The following is a 16,225-nucleotide window of genomic DNA, read 5'->3' as shown; positions in this document are numbered from 1 at the left end:
ACGGTGAGGGGAAAGCATGAGGAAGCAAGCCAAAGCATTGTGGACGGTGGGACAAAGGGTGGAGAGTGCTTGGTCCTGGATGGAGTCACTGAGGAGCTGAAACAATGCTAGTGATGGCTTGCCTTCTGATTCCTCATAACATAAGAAAAATATTTATTTAGACCACCATATTCATGTTTCCTGTTATTTATAGCTAGATGCATCCCTAATTAATATGTTAAGTTTTAAGCCTTTGCCTTACATCTTAAGCATCACAGGTCATTATTCTCATAGGCACTACCACTTTCTCAGAGAAATGGGTAAAATATTAAAGTAGATGGCTCAATTTGTAAAAACAAGCCATGAAAATTATTTTGTTCATTTCACTTCTTTGGCTCCAAGAAAGCTTTTTGCCCAACCTTTCCCTCAGTGGCTTTGCCCAAGTATAGCCTAAAGCTGAGCTACTGATGACATTTTACTTTCTCCATTCAAGTTCTTCATTTATTTGAATCCTCACATTGTTCCTGAAGCAGATACTCTCTCAAAGGAGACTGAAATGACTTTGGAAAGCAATGCATTTTCTTCACAGGCTGTTTTCAGCAATGGCATATTAATAAAGTAGGCACACAAAAGAAAGAAGAAGCCAGTGCTTTATTAGAGAGAAACAAAACTGTCCAATTGTTTTGTTATTCTTTTATGCACGAAAATAAAGATGGCATACATATTGCTGATCTGTTCACTTTCTGAACTCTTTCAAGGGGTACTATTTGTAAGATTTATTTAGGCAAAGAGTTGAAAATGTGATTAGATGAGGACAAGAGCTGGGCCACGGTGGCTGCTAGTGGAGAAAGAATCCCCGATTCATTATAAGCACAGACAGTGAAGAACAAAGATTGCATTCTCTAGCTTTGGAAATTATTTGAAACAATAGGTTAAAATCCACTTACAATGTTTGGATGTGAGAGGCGAAGAAGAACTCCTATCTCAGTTCTTACAATTTTTTTGTCCACCTAAAAGGTAAAATAAAAGAGATAACTGAAAGAAATTTCCACTTTAAAAATATCTTCATTGTACCAGTGAAACAGAAAAAGCAATAACTGCCTGGGTGAATCAGGTAACTGGCAGGAGCTAATTCCTAAGCTTTTTTCTCTGTGTCTCTTCCCTCCTTTTCTTTTTCAGCTGCCATGTCTTTCCTCTCTGTTTCAAGTATATAAAGTAGAGCCAGTTACCCATATGGATCACAACTTGTCAGACCCCTTGCATGGCTTCTTGGAAGTCACCACTATCTGTATGAAGGCACAAGTTCATCTCAGCCTATTCCTTCTCCTTTTATTTATGGGAGTCTCTGTTCAAAGCCCAAAAGTGCTGTCAATCACTTCATCTGCCTACCTCACTCAGAGGTGGTGGGCACATAACCCACCTGTGATGGTTAAGGTTATGTGTTGACTTGGCTAGGCCATGATTCTCAGTGGTTTGGGTAGATACTTTGTAATTATCCTCCATTTTGTGAGCTGATGTGAGCACTCAATCAGTCGAAGGGCCAAACAGTTGAAAGCCTATCAGTTGACCCAATCAGTTTCCTTGGGGGTGTGGCCTGCATTCAACACACACACACACGCATGCACACACGCACACGCACACGGATGTTTTGGCAACACTTTCTCTGGATCCTGCATCTGACCTGTAATGGTCTAACTTCCAGCTCTTGGGATGTGAGCCTGCAACCTTCCACCTGACCTTCAGACTTTGGGTTCGTCAGCCTCCAGCCTGTTGCCTGACACCGTTAAAAAAAACAAAACAAAACAAAACGTTGCTGTCAAGTTGATTCTGACTCATAGTAACCCATAGGACAGAACAGAACTGCCCCATAGTGTTTCCAAGAAGCAGCTGGTGGATTCAAACTGCCAACTTTTTGATTAGCAGCCGAACTCTTAACCACTACGTCAGCAGGAGCTGACAAGGGGCAGATTAATCTGTAGTACAAATTAGTAAGTAAGCACAAGTAAGCCCGTGCTTAGTTTGCGTACTGGTGAATCCGTCCCAATCTGGGACTGTAAATTTAAAAAGAGGATTTACTTCTGTAAGAAGGTGCTGTGGGGTTGGGAGACACAGATTTCAGCCATACCTAGAAGCAGATGATCTGGTAAGCAAGGTAAACACCATGCTTACCTTCCATATTGGATAATCCACCCCTGCACCTGACCTATGCATCTGGGCCTTGTCAGCCTCCACAACTGCATAAATTTCTCTCTATATTTATATATATATGCTCATTTATCTTGCTCCTCTAGAGAACCCAGCATAAGGCATCACCCTAACCAATCAGAGGCCATCGCGATAGGGTCAAAGATATTCACTAAACTAAGTCGGTCCAATTAGGGGTCCTCTCCAGAAATTTTGCTTAAATAATCAAAAATAAATTCTCATTTTCTCTGAAATTATGACAGGAAAAGAGGACAGAAGCTTGCAGCTACCAGTGACTGTATTTGACAGAATATGGAGACTGCTTTATTAAAATAAAACCAACAAAGGAAAATACACTGTTAAGAGACAAAGAACTAGTGTTGTTGACACAAGTTAAGCCCCTGGATTCAGTCATGAATAAGCTAATTTTCCCTTTGAACTTTATAATCATATGACCCACTACATTTCCTTTTCTACTTGTTATCCAGAGTTAGCTTCTGTTGCTAGCCATTAAATAATCCTTGTTGGTTTACAACTTGATCTATGTTCAGGAAAGCGGCCATTTATTTTGGGATATTGCAAAATATCTCCTTTTCTAAGCTAATGATGAACTGTTTTAATAACAATGTGTAAGAAGTTTCAGGGTTCTAAAAATCATACTCTAGACAGAAAGGTTTTAGTATCTTCTACTTCCAACAAAATCCAATGCTAAGCAATATACAGATAACCCCCGCATTCCTTCTGTGGTCTCTGCCATCTGAGCTGCCCAGAACCCTTGGGCTGGCAGAGCTCACATGGTTTTAGATATGAGTATGAAAATATTTATGTGCAGTTCACAGTAAGCTCTGTGTGTATATAATCAAAAGACTGCTTTAAATGAGGGAACAGTTTCCACCCTTAAAGTTACTTCTTCTGAGGAAAAAATGGTGAACCTGAGTAGAAATTCAATCCCAATTTAATGGAAGTAACCAATCACAGCTTTCAAGGTAATGAGGAGCAACATTCATTCACTTAGTTTTTATCCTCTTATGAAAACATTAACCAAGAAGGATACATTCTTAGAAAATAAAGAAGGGGCATTCAAAGGAATTTTATGAACTTTGTGTATTTTTCCCCTTGGTTGCAACATATAAATGTATTTTCTGGCAAATATATTTTGCCAGATCCAAGAATATCTTTCTCAAAGACAGAAGTCACAATTTATAAATGTCTTTCATTTCTATGTGAAGAAAAATGTTTACAAAGAGACAATAAAGATTTCTTATTCCAATAAGATTTTTCAAGAGTTCCCTGTCTTACCACCATATGTAATGAAACATTAAATAGTCATATGGCCACGCAAAGGCCTTTTGAAGTACAATAGAAGTTTTGGTCATTCATACCAGCAGTTAGGAAACTCAGTGTGTTTTAACACATTTTTAGAAAAAGAAAATCAAATTATTAAAATCAATTAATAATACTAAAAAACAAAAATGTATTCTACTTATGTTGAATGAATGTAACTCAGCATAATTTTTAAATATCCATAAACATCTCACTTAAAAATACAGCACTGGCCATAAATTTTGACTAAGAAGAGGGAATGAAGACATGATCCCTGCATTTTAATACCTGACAGCTAATATGAAGAAGTTACAAAGAAGGAAAATTCACTGTGAGCAGAGAAAAACAAGTTGGTAAGAAATAACCTAACTCCAGCGACTGTACATCAAAAATTGGTAGGCTCTTGGGCTATCACAGTGAGGAAGTAAAAGAAGGCACATACTGTAATACTTCCAATCCCCTATGACTCAAAAACTTTGGAAACTGCTTCATCAGTCTGCTCCAGACACTATCCACAAATACTTTAAACTGTTCAGGCTCTGCATTGATCAATTTTTTTTTTTCAGTCACAAGTAACAAACACCCAGCTCAAACTCACTTAAGCCAAAAAGGTAATTTATTGGTACATGTAAACTGGAAGTCAGAGTGGATCTACCTCAGATATAGCCAAATCCAGGGGTTCAAACAAAGTAGCTCTCTCTCTCTCTGCCTGCTTCCCAATGTCAGGAAACATGGCTAGTAGAAGCCCCAAACCTATTTTCTTCAGTATCATATTTCAAAGGAAAGAGACTTTTTTTTCTCCACATCTACATATCAAATCTCAATGAAGGATTCTCATTGGCCTTGCTTGTTTCCTATGCCTACTCCTGTATCTAGGAGACATGAAGGCCAAGTATGGCGAAGGACCTGCTTCTTTGAGCTAGCAGACTACCTAGCATTTGTACCTCAATTCCGTTGTTTTTTACTACTTCTGGGCAATAACCTTGCCAATTATTTTGATATTACTAGTAATATAATTTAAAGAAAAGTGAAGAGATCTAAAAAAATGATGGCTCTAGCCAATAACATAAAATTGGAGTAGAACCTTGGGTACAGTGCTTCCTCAGATATGTGTTTTGTGAGGGGGAAGAGGATCCATAGCTTTCATCACATTTGTAAAAGACCTGAGGCAGAAAAAGCTAAAAATCTAATCTATTTAAGAACAAGAAAAAGTGCTTCGTAAAAGTGGGGATTCAATACTCTCTGAACACGTCCTTAGTAGATAGTAAGGTTCTAAGAGTTCAAGTCATTTTTAGGTGCTTTAGCCTCATATTAAACATTGTGGGACAGAAGGGGATAAAGCAAAGCAAAAAATGGTCTTTCACAGAGGAAGATTACAATTTAATTTGGAAGATAAGACTAATCTACATAATGCCATCTGAAGATAATGGAAGACAGTAAAGAATAGTAGTCGCAAACAAGTTTAATTTTAAGTGTCATTGTTCAGTGGAGGATCACTATTCTTAGGCATCTTAATACTACTTTCAAACAATAAGTTTTTTCTAAAAGACTTTTGCAATTACCAGCCACTTAAAAAATCGCGCTATGCTACTATATAATTAGCATCTTGAGCAGCATCAACAGATGGCATTAACGAACCAACATGACAATGTTGAAACCATTAAGTCTTACCTTCAGTATCTACAAAATACCTTGAAGAATGGAGTTTTTCATTACCAGCAATTTACAATTATAAAAATATATTTTACTAAAATTCTAGCTTAAGGGATGTATTTTAGCCCAGAATCCCTAGAAAACAGACCTGAGGCAAGGATCAATATGCTCGTGCTTTATTTGGTGGGTGCAAATCCAAGGTCATGAGAGTGAGAAAAAAGGGAAGTGAGGCGAGGTCGGGTGTGACTCCAGGCAAAGTGAGCTCACTGCTGCAGTGTCACAATGAGCTGTAAAGACATATAGCGGGTCACATGGGCAGTCACATCCACTGGCACAAGGTACTTCTCCAGAAGGGCTGTGGCAGGCAACCGTGCCTCAAAGAAGTTCATGAGAGGAAGAAATGGGGAATTTATTTGCCTCGGGACCTCCTTCTCCTGTTTCCCATTGGTGAAACTTGTCCCTAGGGTGGTGCTCACTTTTCCACACTTCTGGGTTTGTATAGCCAGTCTCTTTGGCAGTCACGTGTGATGCCAAATCCCTTCTCACTGGGCGTCACGTTTCATTCAAATATGAAAATGACTGGAAGAGTAAGAAATGTCAGGTGTGTGGCTGATGGGCCTTGCTGCATTAAGCGTCCAATGGAGCAACCCAACCCTTCTGGCCTGGGAGGCAGGTAGGCTGAGGGAATCTGAAGAGACCTGTAAGAATTTGTCTAATCACAGTGCACTTTTGAAATGTTTTTTGTTACTATGTAAATAAATCAACAACAGTGTAATCACGGTCCTGCTTTACTACTCAACAGTAAGCGCTTTGTCTCCCGCTTACATTCTTCGTGTCATTGCAAAAAGGGAGACAAATTTTTAATTTTTCAATTATTTTCAGACAAATATTCTTCTCATTGCTCATATAAAATGGATAGTAATCCTGTATGGTTAGGGAACATGGAGTTTTTCTGTAAAACCCTGCTGTAACTTCACTATAAATATAATTTCCTTTCATTTTCATGAAATCCCTTTTTAAACAGCCAACATTAAAGGCTTTTGATATACAGTAAAACCTGTGAGAGCCAGAACCTGTGTAAGGTGGAAATCTGTCAGAGAGGGAAAACTCAAATATTTTCCATTAAAAGGAGCGATAGAAAAGTGGCAAGATGGGCACCCTGTAAAAGGTGAAAAACTTGTGAGATGCAGAAAAACAAGGCAGTCCTGTTGAGTTCCAGCTCTCACAGGTTTCACCGTACTTTCAATATAGAATATACTTTCTGAAGATTATACATAGGAAAAAATTTAATAAATTATACAGATTTTTACAGTTTTAAAACTCCAGGGAATTGAAGGCTCTAATATTAGAAGAAATCCCAATTTTGCTGTCTGCTCCTATAGGGGAAAAAAAAGAAGTGGATAAAAAGGTAGAATCCTAGGATAACACCAGAGGAAACAGCTCCACAACTGGAACAGGGCTGATTGAATATGAACCTTTCATTAAGAGAAGCAGAAAGGACACTCCTGTGCTGGGACTGAGATGGTCAATGAGAAATAGAAGGGAGGAAGGCCTGAAAGATAACTAAAGAGGAAAGCAATGAGAGCTCAAAGAAAAAAAAAAAGGAAAGCCAGCTTCTGCATCGTGGGAATGATGCATGGAGATGCGGTGGTGAGTGAAATGAAGAAAATGAGGGGGGATATGAACACCAGATTCCTGTTGGACTTAGCTATCTTAGGTGTGACCTAGAGCCAAATTCTGGCACTTCAGGTAATCTTGGCAAGTTGGGGTTACCTATACAACCAGAGACCACTGCTCTACTTGTTCTGTGATTTCATCAAGTACAGCAGCATTTCCACATAAAATGTTTAGCCTCCTTCCATTTTCCTTGCAGGAATTGAGACCATAAATCTTGTCTGATCTCTCTATTCTTTCTATGGTTTCTTTGGCTCATTTTTGGTTTGAACAAGGACCAGAAAACATAACGTGACGTACAGAACTGTGCTCCTCAAATCCTTCGTGAGAACAGACTATAAATTATTAATGAATAAGTAAACAACCAAATGTCTTTAAGTTTTCACAATTCTTTTCTGCATAGCTTCTGCTTAATTTAGCATCCTATTTTCTGACATATCAACAAGTGCATGCTGGCACCAATATGCTTGATGAAAAGGCTTGACAACTGGAGTTTTGTTAAATTCAAGAATGGTGGTTTTAGCTCACAGGGCTCTGACAACTAAGAACTGCTGTTTAAACATGCAAAATCCAAAAGCGGAACACAGACAAAAATACTAAGGCTTTTCTATATCAGGGTGGTACTTCCCATAAGTACAGAATTTTAACCAGGTCTGATTATTCCCTTTAACTTCTTATTTTAAGGGCAATCTGGGCATCTCATAAACACCTTACTGTTTCCACAGCCCTCTCCAGTGGTTGCTTGTTTCTGTCCCAGCAGAAAATGCATGACAGGGCCTGGAGTAGAATAGGTGTTCTTGCTCCGCGTTGCTACGTCCAGACGATTTCCCCTTCCTTCTCCTTCCAAAATCTTGGGTGCTTTGAAATGTATGGCATTAGCCAGTACAACCTGCAGCCTCTCCTTATAGTCACCTTTCTACCTTCTTGTCACTTGCCCACCCCTAGTACTGAAGATTTTAGCATAAACTGTCTTTATCTCAATCACTGCTCTTACCAGCATTCTAAAAAACCTCAACTTTCTTGTGGATGGTTCATTCAACATCCTTGGCATTCAAGTCCTTTACCCCTTTCTCTTTCTTCATTTCTCCTTAGCAACCAATTCCCATGGCCATATCCTAGGCCTTACCATTACCTTTAATTGTCTTTGTTGTTGTTGTGACTCATAGCGTCCCTACAAGACAGAGTACAACTGCCCCATAGGGTTTCCTACTGCAATACCCTCAACTTCTTTGCCTTTCTCTCCCCTTGCTGTACTTGCCAGGCAAAACTTTTAATGTGGTTAAACTCCATTCTTCTCTTCATATCTGTGCCGGAGAAACTGAAGTGGCTGGAATAAACACAGAATCATGCTGAGTAATTTAATTTTTAATTTATGCCATAAACCTCAAAGAGCCCTGAGCTCTTTCACTCTGCAATAGAACATTTTACACCTCTCCTGAAACCTCCAATATCCCTCCTCCCTTCTTACTCTCCTCTCATGGCTTTACTTCTAATCCACTATCTAAATCACTAATCAACAATCCAACGAGAGCACTTTATTTTCCCATCACCCAATCCATCAATCTATCTGCATCTGTACCCAATTAATTCATCCATTTACTCCACAAATATTTTTAAGCACTCACAAAATAGATAAACTTCCTGCCCTAAGAAGCTTATGTTCCAGTGGAGATATAAAATAAACAAATAAAAGTTCAAGAGGTGAAAGTACTATGGAGAAAGTCAAAACAACAAAATAAAAAACAGGGTAAGGGAGGATAGGATGATGAAGGGTGCTATTTAGATGAATGGTTAAGGCAGCTCTCTCTGATATGGCAACAGGGGGCAGATCCACATGAATCTAAGGAGATAATCAGGGAGAAAAACATCAAATACAAATGTCCTTGGGTATGAGTAGAGTGATGGAGCAACAGCAAGGAGATCAGTTTAGCCAAAGCAGTAGATGATGACAGAGTGGTAGTCAGGAGCCAGGTCATGAAGGGATATGTTTACTATGGTAACAACCTTGTATTTTAGTAAGAAAGAGTATGAAGATTTTCAAAGAGGAATGACAGGATCTTTATTAAATTTTCAAAGGGTTTTCTGACTCTTGTAGGGGTGAGAACGATGGGAAGTATAAAACCAGGGAGCTCCAGTGAGAGATTATGGCAGTTAACCAGGTGAGAAATGATGGAAGTTTGGGCTCAGGTGGTAGTGATGACAGAAGTGAGACGTGGATTGATTTTTAAGAGCCAATAGAATGTGCAAACGGACTGGGTATGTGGTATAAAAGAAAGAGAAGTGTAAAAGATGACTAAGTTTTTTGGCCTGAAAAATGGAAGGGTGAATTTGCTATGTATCAAGATGGGAAAGACATCGAGAGGAACAGGTTCAGAAAGATGCTAATAAGGGTTTGGATTTGGACTTGTAAAGTTTGAAACACCTATTAGGAATCCAAATAGAGATGCTGAATAGGTGGTTGGTTAGATGTAAGATGGAGTTCAGGGGAGAGATACGGGTTGGAGAGATCAATTGAGATGGCATTAAAAGCCATGGGGCTTGATGAGTGAATACTGGATAGAGAATAAAAAGCAGTGTAAGGCTCGAATTCTGTGGAACTATGAAATTAAACATTGAGAAAACTAAAAGATACCCAAAGGAGACAGAGAAGGAGTGACCAGTAAGGCAGAAGAAAAATTAATAAAAAACAAGTAAGGAAATTGTTTCAGGATGGTTAGGATGATCAACTGTGTCAAATGTTACTAACATGGCTTAAAATTCGGTCTGGAAATTGGCCATTGTATGTAGCAAAACAGGGTCACCGGTCACCTTAATAGGAGCTGTTTTAGTGGATTAGTAGGGACAGAAGATTGATAGCAATGGATTCAAGAAAGCACAGGAGGAGATTTCGGAAGTTGAAAAAAAAAGTGCCTAAAAGCAGAAGCAGAAAAATAGGCAGTCTCTGAAGGAGTCTTCTTCTTTTTCCTCTCAATGCCCACCCCTTTTAAGGTAAGTGACATTACAGCATGTTTCTATACTAACTGGATATTCCAGTAGAGTGGAATAAACTGATGTAAGAGAGGAAAGGGGCAGTTCCAAGAGCCACGTCCTTGTTTAGTCTGTATCTCCACTTTATCTTACACTCTCTCCTCCACGCAGTCCAGTCAGGCTTTCATCCTCACACTCCACTGAAACCGCTTTGGTCGAGATCATCAGACGGCTACGTCTTGTCAGATCCTTTTTTTTTTTTTTAATTGTCAGCCCTTATCTTACCTATAATCAGTATTTAACAGCTGACCATACTCCCCTCACATTAAATTCAAATCCCTCATTTTGGCCTTGTCCATTATTCCTCTTGTTTCTTTTACTCCAACTCATTGTCATCTTGCTGACCTTTGAAAGAAGCCAAGATCATTCCACTTCTGAGCCTTTCCACTTTGCACTTGATAGTCTTTCGATTTGAGTATTTTTTTCCCAGACCTTTCAGTGTGAGTTTTGGCTTAGTGGAGAGAAGAATGGAAGGAACACAGAGGAAGTGATGGTCTAGAGGTGGGGCGATGACAATCAGTGGACACAGTGGGGCGGTACAGGAGGGAGATGTAAATTTTAGGAGAACCAATGTTCTGCTTTTCATTTGACCCTGACCAGCATAAAGTCAATCTTGTTCTGATCAGTAAGTATGTTGATATGAAAGACAGACTCTACTAAGGCTTTTCAATTAAATAAGCTTTGTTTTAAAAATTGTGAAGCTCGACATTTTTTAATAGTTCTATTACTGTATAGAACTGTGGAGAAATACAGTAAAACCTGTGAAAGCCAGAACCTGTGGAAGGCGGAAACTTGTCAGAGAAGGAAAACTCAAGTATTTTCCACTAAAAGGAGCAACACAAAAATGGTAAGTCTGCACGCTGTCAACGGCGGAACACTTTCAAGACCCGTAAAAACAAGGCAGTTCCATCAAGTTCCGGCTCTTACAGGTTTCACTGCATAACTTTGTTTCTTACTGGGCAGTGTTTTGTTCGGTTGTACTTAGGCTAGCTGTGAGTTGGAGCCGACTTGATGGCACCTAACAACAACACAGTTTCACTAAAAATATAAAATTTTATGGATGCCTAATATCCATAAAGGAGCCCTGGTGGTGCAATGGTTAAGTGCTCAGCTGCTAACCAAAAGGTCAGTGGTTCAAACCTACCAGCACCTCCACAGGAGAAAAGACCTGGTGATCTGCTCCCATAAAGACTACAGCCTAGGCAATTCCATGGGCCTTTCTACTTTGTCAAACAGGGTCGTTATGAGTCGTAATCGACTCCGCTTCACACAACAACAATACCCATAAGCAGAATGTAAAACAGCTTCCTAACTGCCCACCGTCACCAATGCCTATCTCTGTTGTTAGACAATTATGATTCATTACAATCTATTACTATCATAAACCATTCAGTAGTGAACATTCTTTGGTGTAGAGCTTTTTTAAAACTCAATTTGAACCATGGCTCTGCCATTTAGCTTCTTTCATCAAGTCACTTCACCTGTATGAGAAGTCCCTCAATATTTCTATGAGTGACACAGGGATGATAATCCCTACTCTGCCATATTATTATCGTAGAGATTATATGACAATATGTGTACAATCTTCTGGCCCATGGTAGATACTCAGTAAATGCCAGTACTACTTAAAAATCCTTTTTTAAAAAAGGATTCTTTAAGGTAAGATAAGCATTTCCTAATCTTCTCTTTTCACGTCTTCCCAGAAAGGGTTTCAAAATTGAAACAAACTAAATTCAGAAATATTGGAATTTATGCGACTACTCCATCCCTACTAAGAGAAGAATGTCTAGTAAACATGAAATATGATTTTATTTCTTTTTTTCTATAAGTAGGAAACAACTTCATCAAAATCCTTAAATATAGTCCAATAAAATCTTTCTGCCTGATGGTAACTGAAGAGGGAGAATTAATGCCTTGTTTGCATTTTTTTTTTTTTTTGCATTTAAATAAACATCTTTCCTCACCTTTTTTGAAGACTGGGATAAGCTCTGCCCTGCTCTGATTTCAGCTTCAGGGAGGTTCCTATATTTATTAATTACTATTGATCACCAAGGACACACTTGAGTTGACTAGAGACCTGGGTCTCACCATGCCTTTTATATATTCAGGTTCTAATAGAAATGTAACAAACTACATCATTTCTTTTTAGTGCTGTCTTGTAATTCTCATATGGTCAAGATAGTGCTTTTCAAAATGTTTTAAAAATTATCAGAAAGGTATGCAAAAAGCACTATTTTGTTTTCACTTTATATTTCTTTCATTTGGATAAGAATGATTCAGTCACACAACTCCCAAGCCACCTGAAGTGAGGGGCAGAACACTGTATACTCTCAGGCTCTGAGAAACAATGCTGCCCTCAGAATGCCCCTCTGATCTTTTCCTTGATCCCTAAAACTAAATGCTTAACTATTCATTATAAAACTAAGTAATTAGAAATTCAAAAAGCTTACAACTTAAATAACAAAAATAAAAATACTCCTGGAAGTGTTAGCATTTTAGTCCTCATCAATTAAATCTTGGAGTTAAATTCTTTACTGAAAGTAGATTTGCATGGGGAAAACCTAGACTCTTGGGGAGAAAATTTTAGCCCCTTGCTTGTGCTTCCCAGGATAATTATGGCTTTCAAAGATCATAATTAATATATTGCTCAAGGATGCTAAAAGCTTCCTTAAAAAAAAAGAGAAGGCTACAGAAAAAAGACTTTAGAATGACTCTTGAAGAGTTATTTATTACTAGAAAAATACAGAAGCAAATAAAGTTGAAACAAAAGGTAATATCGTCATGTTCTGGAGTGGGAATTGAATATCAGAAGGCGATTCTAGAGATCTTAATGATTTAATATTTGAGGGAAACAAACCCATTGTATTGTTGTCCCACAGCAGTATTCTTCCTCAGTGTAGAAGTGTGTGGACATGAGTGAACCCTAGAACTTCACTTAAAGAGACCAGATGCTTCCAGAAATCAAAAACTAAAGTGTGACAACTCAGTCCTTCTCAACCTCTTTTTCCATACAAAGATGTTCAATCCTCAATGCACTTCCCTCAGCATGTCCTTAAGTCTCTTCTGATTTAACAAACTCACAGTTTTAAGGTTTCATTCATGAGTAACTGAGTAGTTATGCACCCATGAAACATTTAATGCCCTATTATTTATCCCCTTTCTGATACATCCCAAGAATGTCAGGGTTCAGAGGAGGCAGTGGTAAAGGGGCCTGTCATCAGGGCACTGGACTCGTCTCAGATTTGGTGCCACTTGGCTGGTTTGGATCCTGAATGTCTGGCTAGCATTTGTTGCTAAAATCCACAGCCGGTGAACTCCATGGTCTGTCCCCAGGCATACATATCCTCACTTAGTTGGGTCTTCAGTGACGTCAGCACCTGGTGGATGGCTGTCTTGTGTGGCCTCTTCACACTCACTGTGGAGACCACCCTGCCACTGGTTACTTAAGCCTCTCTTCAACCCAGAAACCAACTTGGGAAAAACAAAGCGAGGGAGAAATAGCTCTGAGAGAAAAATAGCTCCCAATATTTATCCGACAGCAGCATTTTTACACTAAGTGAGACTCTTAAACTGGAAGAAACAAACATATCTTTGACTGGAAATTTTAAGTATGTTTTCCCACATGCCCAGTGGGATGGAGGCTCAGGAGGAATTTTAATTGTAGAAAATAGAGGTTTTTTGTTTTTAATTTTTGCAGACATAAGTGTGGTAGGTAAATTTTGACACTTGCCCACATTTTCATTTATAAAAATACATCAAAATTTAAATGTTGTAAATGGTAGTCTTGAATCTGCCTTGACTTATCAATAAAAGAAACTGATCATGACCCTCAATGTGTCCTGATGCCTTTCCTACCAAGTTCTCTGAAAAGTTGCTAGTCTCCTTCTTCTACTTGAGCAACATAAACTCTCCTTCTAAGATTTTTCTTTGTTTGTGTATAGTTACACATCTCCTTGCTCTGTTCCATATACCCCATATAAAGGGTAAAGATTACTTTAGAGCCAACCACTCACTACTAAGAAGCTAAGTACTAGGGGCTAAGCATGATATCTTGAGTTGACAGCATAACTTCAAAGTGTGCTCATTTTGGGCCACTGCACACAGACACATGCCTGCATGCACGTGCACATTCACGTGCGAGTGTATGCCCACTCACACATGGTCTCTTTCTTCTATCAACTTGCCTCTGAATATGGTGTTTTAAAACTTGTCATCAACATACCTACGAGAGGATCAATATAATGAGAAGATGTATATGTAAGCTGAATTGCGACAAATTCCAGCAACATTCCTACCAAAAAAAGAAAGTAAACCAACAATGATTTCTCTAGCAAGAATGTCCAGATTTCCAAGTGCACCCTTGCATGGTTAAACATCCAAATAAGGCCGAGGCTTTAACATTCTGCCTGCCACTTCCCTCTCTTGTAGACATATATTTGTCAGAAACTGAATAGAAATATCCCTGTTTCTATTCCAGGGAATTTGGTTTAAAAGTCCCTATGAAAATCAATAGGTTCCAACTGACAAAATGCTTGAAGAAGTTTCACTTCACTTGACACAGCTTGTTATCTGCAAGCTACTTTCCTTAATGTGTTCTAAGACCTCAACTGGACCAAAAAAGTCTATTTGAGCTAGTGATTTATTATTCTCCTCTCCATCACTGACCAAGGGTGACCTTGCCTGTACTTTCAGAGCACTCATGCGTGGTTGATAGCAGTGTTTCATAGATGCATATCTTTAATCCAGACTGAACCATCCATCTCTTTTACGTGTATCACAGCAATTGGAAAATGTGTGGTCTGTGATCAGCTTTCCATGTTCCTAAAAGTTAGGCAGAAAGAGACAAGAGCAGGGAATCACCATCATTCACCCCTGAGTCTGTCAATTCAAAGTAGAGTGGAAAGTATAGAGGATATCCCAGAAAGGTTGGTGGACCCCACTCACTAAGGTCAAAAATATACGGAGAAAGCCTCCTCTTAGCCCAAAGCAGTCTCATTTAAGTGCTGTTGAAAATATTCCCAGGTATTTTTTCTTGAGGATACTTTTCTTCACTTATTCTTTGACCCTCCCCCCATGAGTCTGTAAACTTGTCATACTGTGGGGGCTTGTGTGTTGCTGTGATGCCAGAAGCTATACCACTGGTGTTCAATGCCCACAGGGTCACCCATGGTAGACAGGTTTCAGCTGAACTTCAAGACTAAGACAGACTAGGAAGAAGAACCTGGCAATCTACAGCTGAAAAAAATTAGCCAGTGAAAACCTTATGAATAGCAGCAGAACATTGTCTGATATGGTGCCAGGAAATGAGCCCTTCAGAGTGGAAGGCACTCAAAATGAGGAGAAACAGCTGCAAATATCCATTAATAATCAGAATGTGGAATGTACGAAGTATGAAAATTGGAAAGCATCAAAACTGAAATGGAACACATAAACATTGATATCCTAGGCATTAGTGAGCTGAAATGGACTGGTACTGGCCATTCTGAATCAGACAATCATATGGTCTACTATGCCGGGAATGACAAATTGAAGAGGACCGGCATTGCATTCATCATCAAAAAAGAACATTTCAGGATCTATCCTGAAGTGCAACACTGTCAGTGGTGGGATAATATACATATGCCTACAAGGAAGACCAGTTAATGTGACTACTATTCAAATTTACACAACCACTGAGGCCAAAGAGGAAGAACTTGAAAATTTTTACCAACTTCTGGAGTCTGTAATTGATCGAACGTGCAATCAAGATGCACTGATAATTATTGGCGATTGGAATGCAAAAGTTGGAAATGAAGAAGAAGGATAGGTAGTTGGAAAATATAGCCTTGGTGATAGAAATGATGCCAGAGATTGCATGACAGAATTTTGCAAAACCAATGACTTCTTCATTGCAGATACCTATTTTCAACAGCATGAACGGTGACCATACACATGGACTTTGTCAAATGGAATACACAGGAATCAAATTGACTATATCTGTAGAAAGAGATGATGAAAAAGCTTAACATAGTCAGAAGAAGGCCAGTTCCAACTTCAGTTCCAGCTGAAGTTAACCGGAACAAGTCCACAAGAGCCAAAGCATGACCTTGAGTATACCCAACTGGAAAGCAGAATCATTGTACCAAAAAGAATTGGTTAACATTCTATCATTTCAGGAAGTAGCATATGATCAAGAACCAATGGTACTGAAGGCAGAAGTCCAAGCTGCACTGAAGACACTGGTGACAAACAAGGCTCCAGAAATAGATGGAATACCAATTGAGATGTTTCAAAAACAGATGCAGCACTGGAAGCACTCACTTGTCTATGCCAAGAAATTTAGACGACAGCTACCTAACCAAATGACTGGAAAAGATTGATATTTATGCCAAAAAAGGTGATCCAA

The 16,225-nt window shown here is 38.9% G+C and overlaps 1 protein-coding gene across 2 annotated transcripts in view; it reads right to left on the bottom strand.

Annotated features, from left to right (window-relative positions):
- Nucleotides 1-16,225, bottom strand: part of CAMK4 (calcium/calmodulin dependent protein kinase IV) — a 298,827-nt gene that overhangs the window by 129,478 nt on the left and 153,124 nt on the right. For both annotated transcript variants that reach the window (XM_023548086.2, XM_003404739.4), the window contains exon 3: nucleotides 927-989. In XM_023548086.2, the coding sequence (XP_023403854.1) occupies nucleotides 927-989 (63 nt within the window). The remainder of the gene's footprint in view (nucleotides 1-926; nucleotides 990-16,225) is intronic.

This window comes from Loxodonta africana, chromosome 2 (genome assembly GCF_030014295.1).
Source record: "Loxodonta africana isolate mLoxAfr1 chromosome 2, mLoxAfr1.hap2, whole genome shotgun sequence".
Taxonomy (NCBI): domain Eukaryota; kingdom Metazoa; phylum Chordata; class Mammalia; order Proboscidea; family Elephantidae; genus Loxodonta; species Loxodonta africana.
The sequence above is the reverse complement of the archived record's forward strand: the minus strand, read 5'-3'. Positions and strand labels throughout refer to the sequence as shown.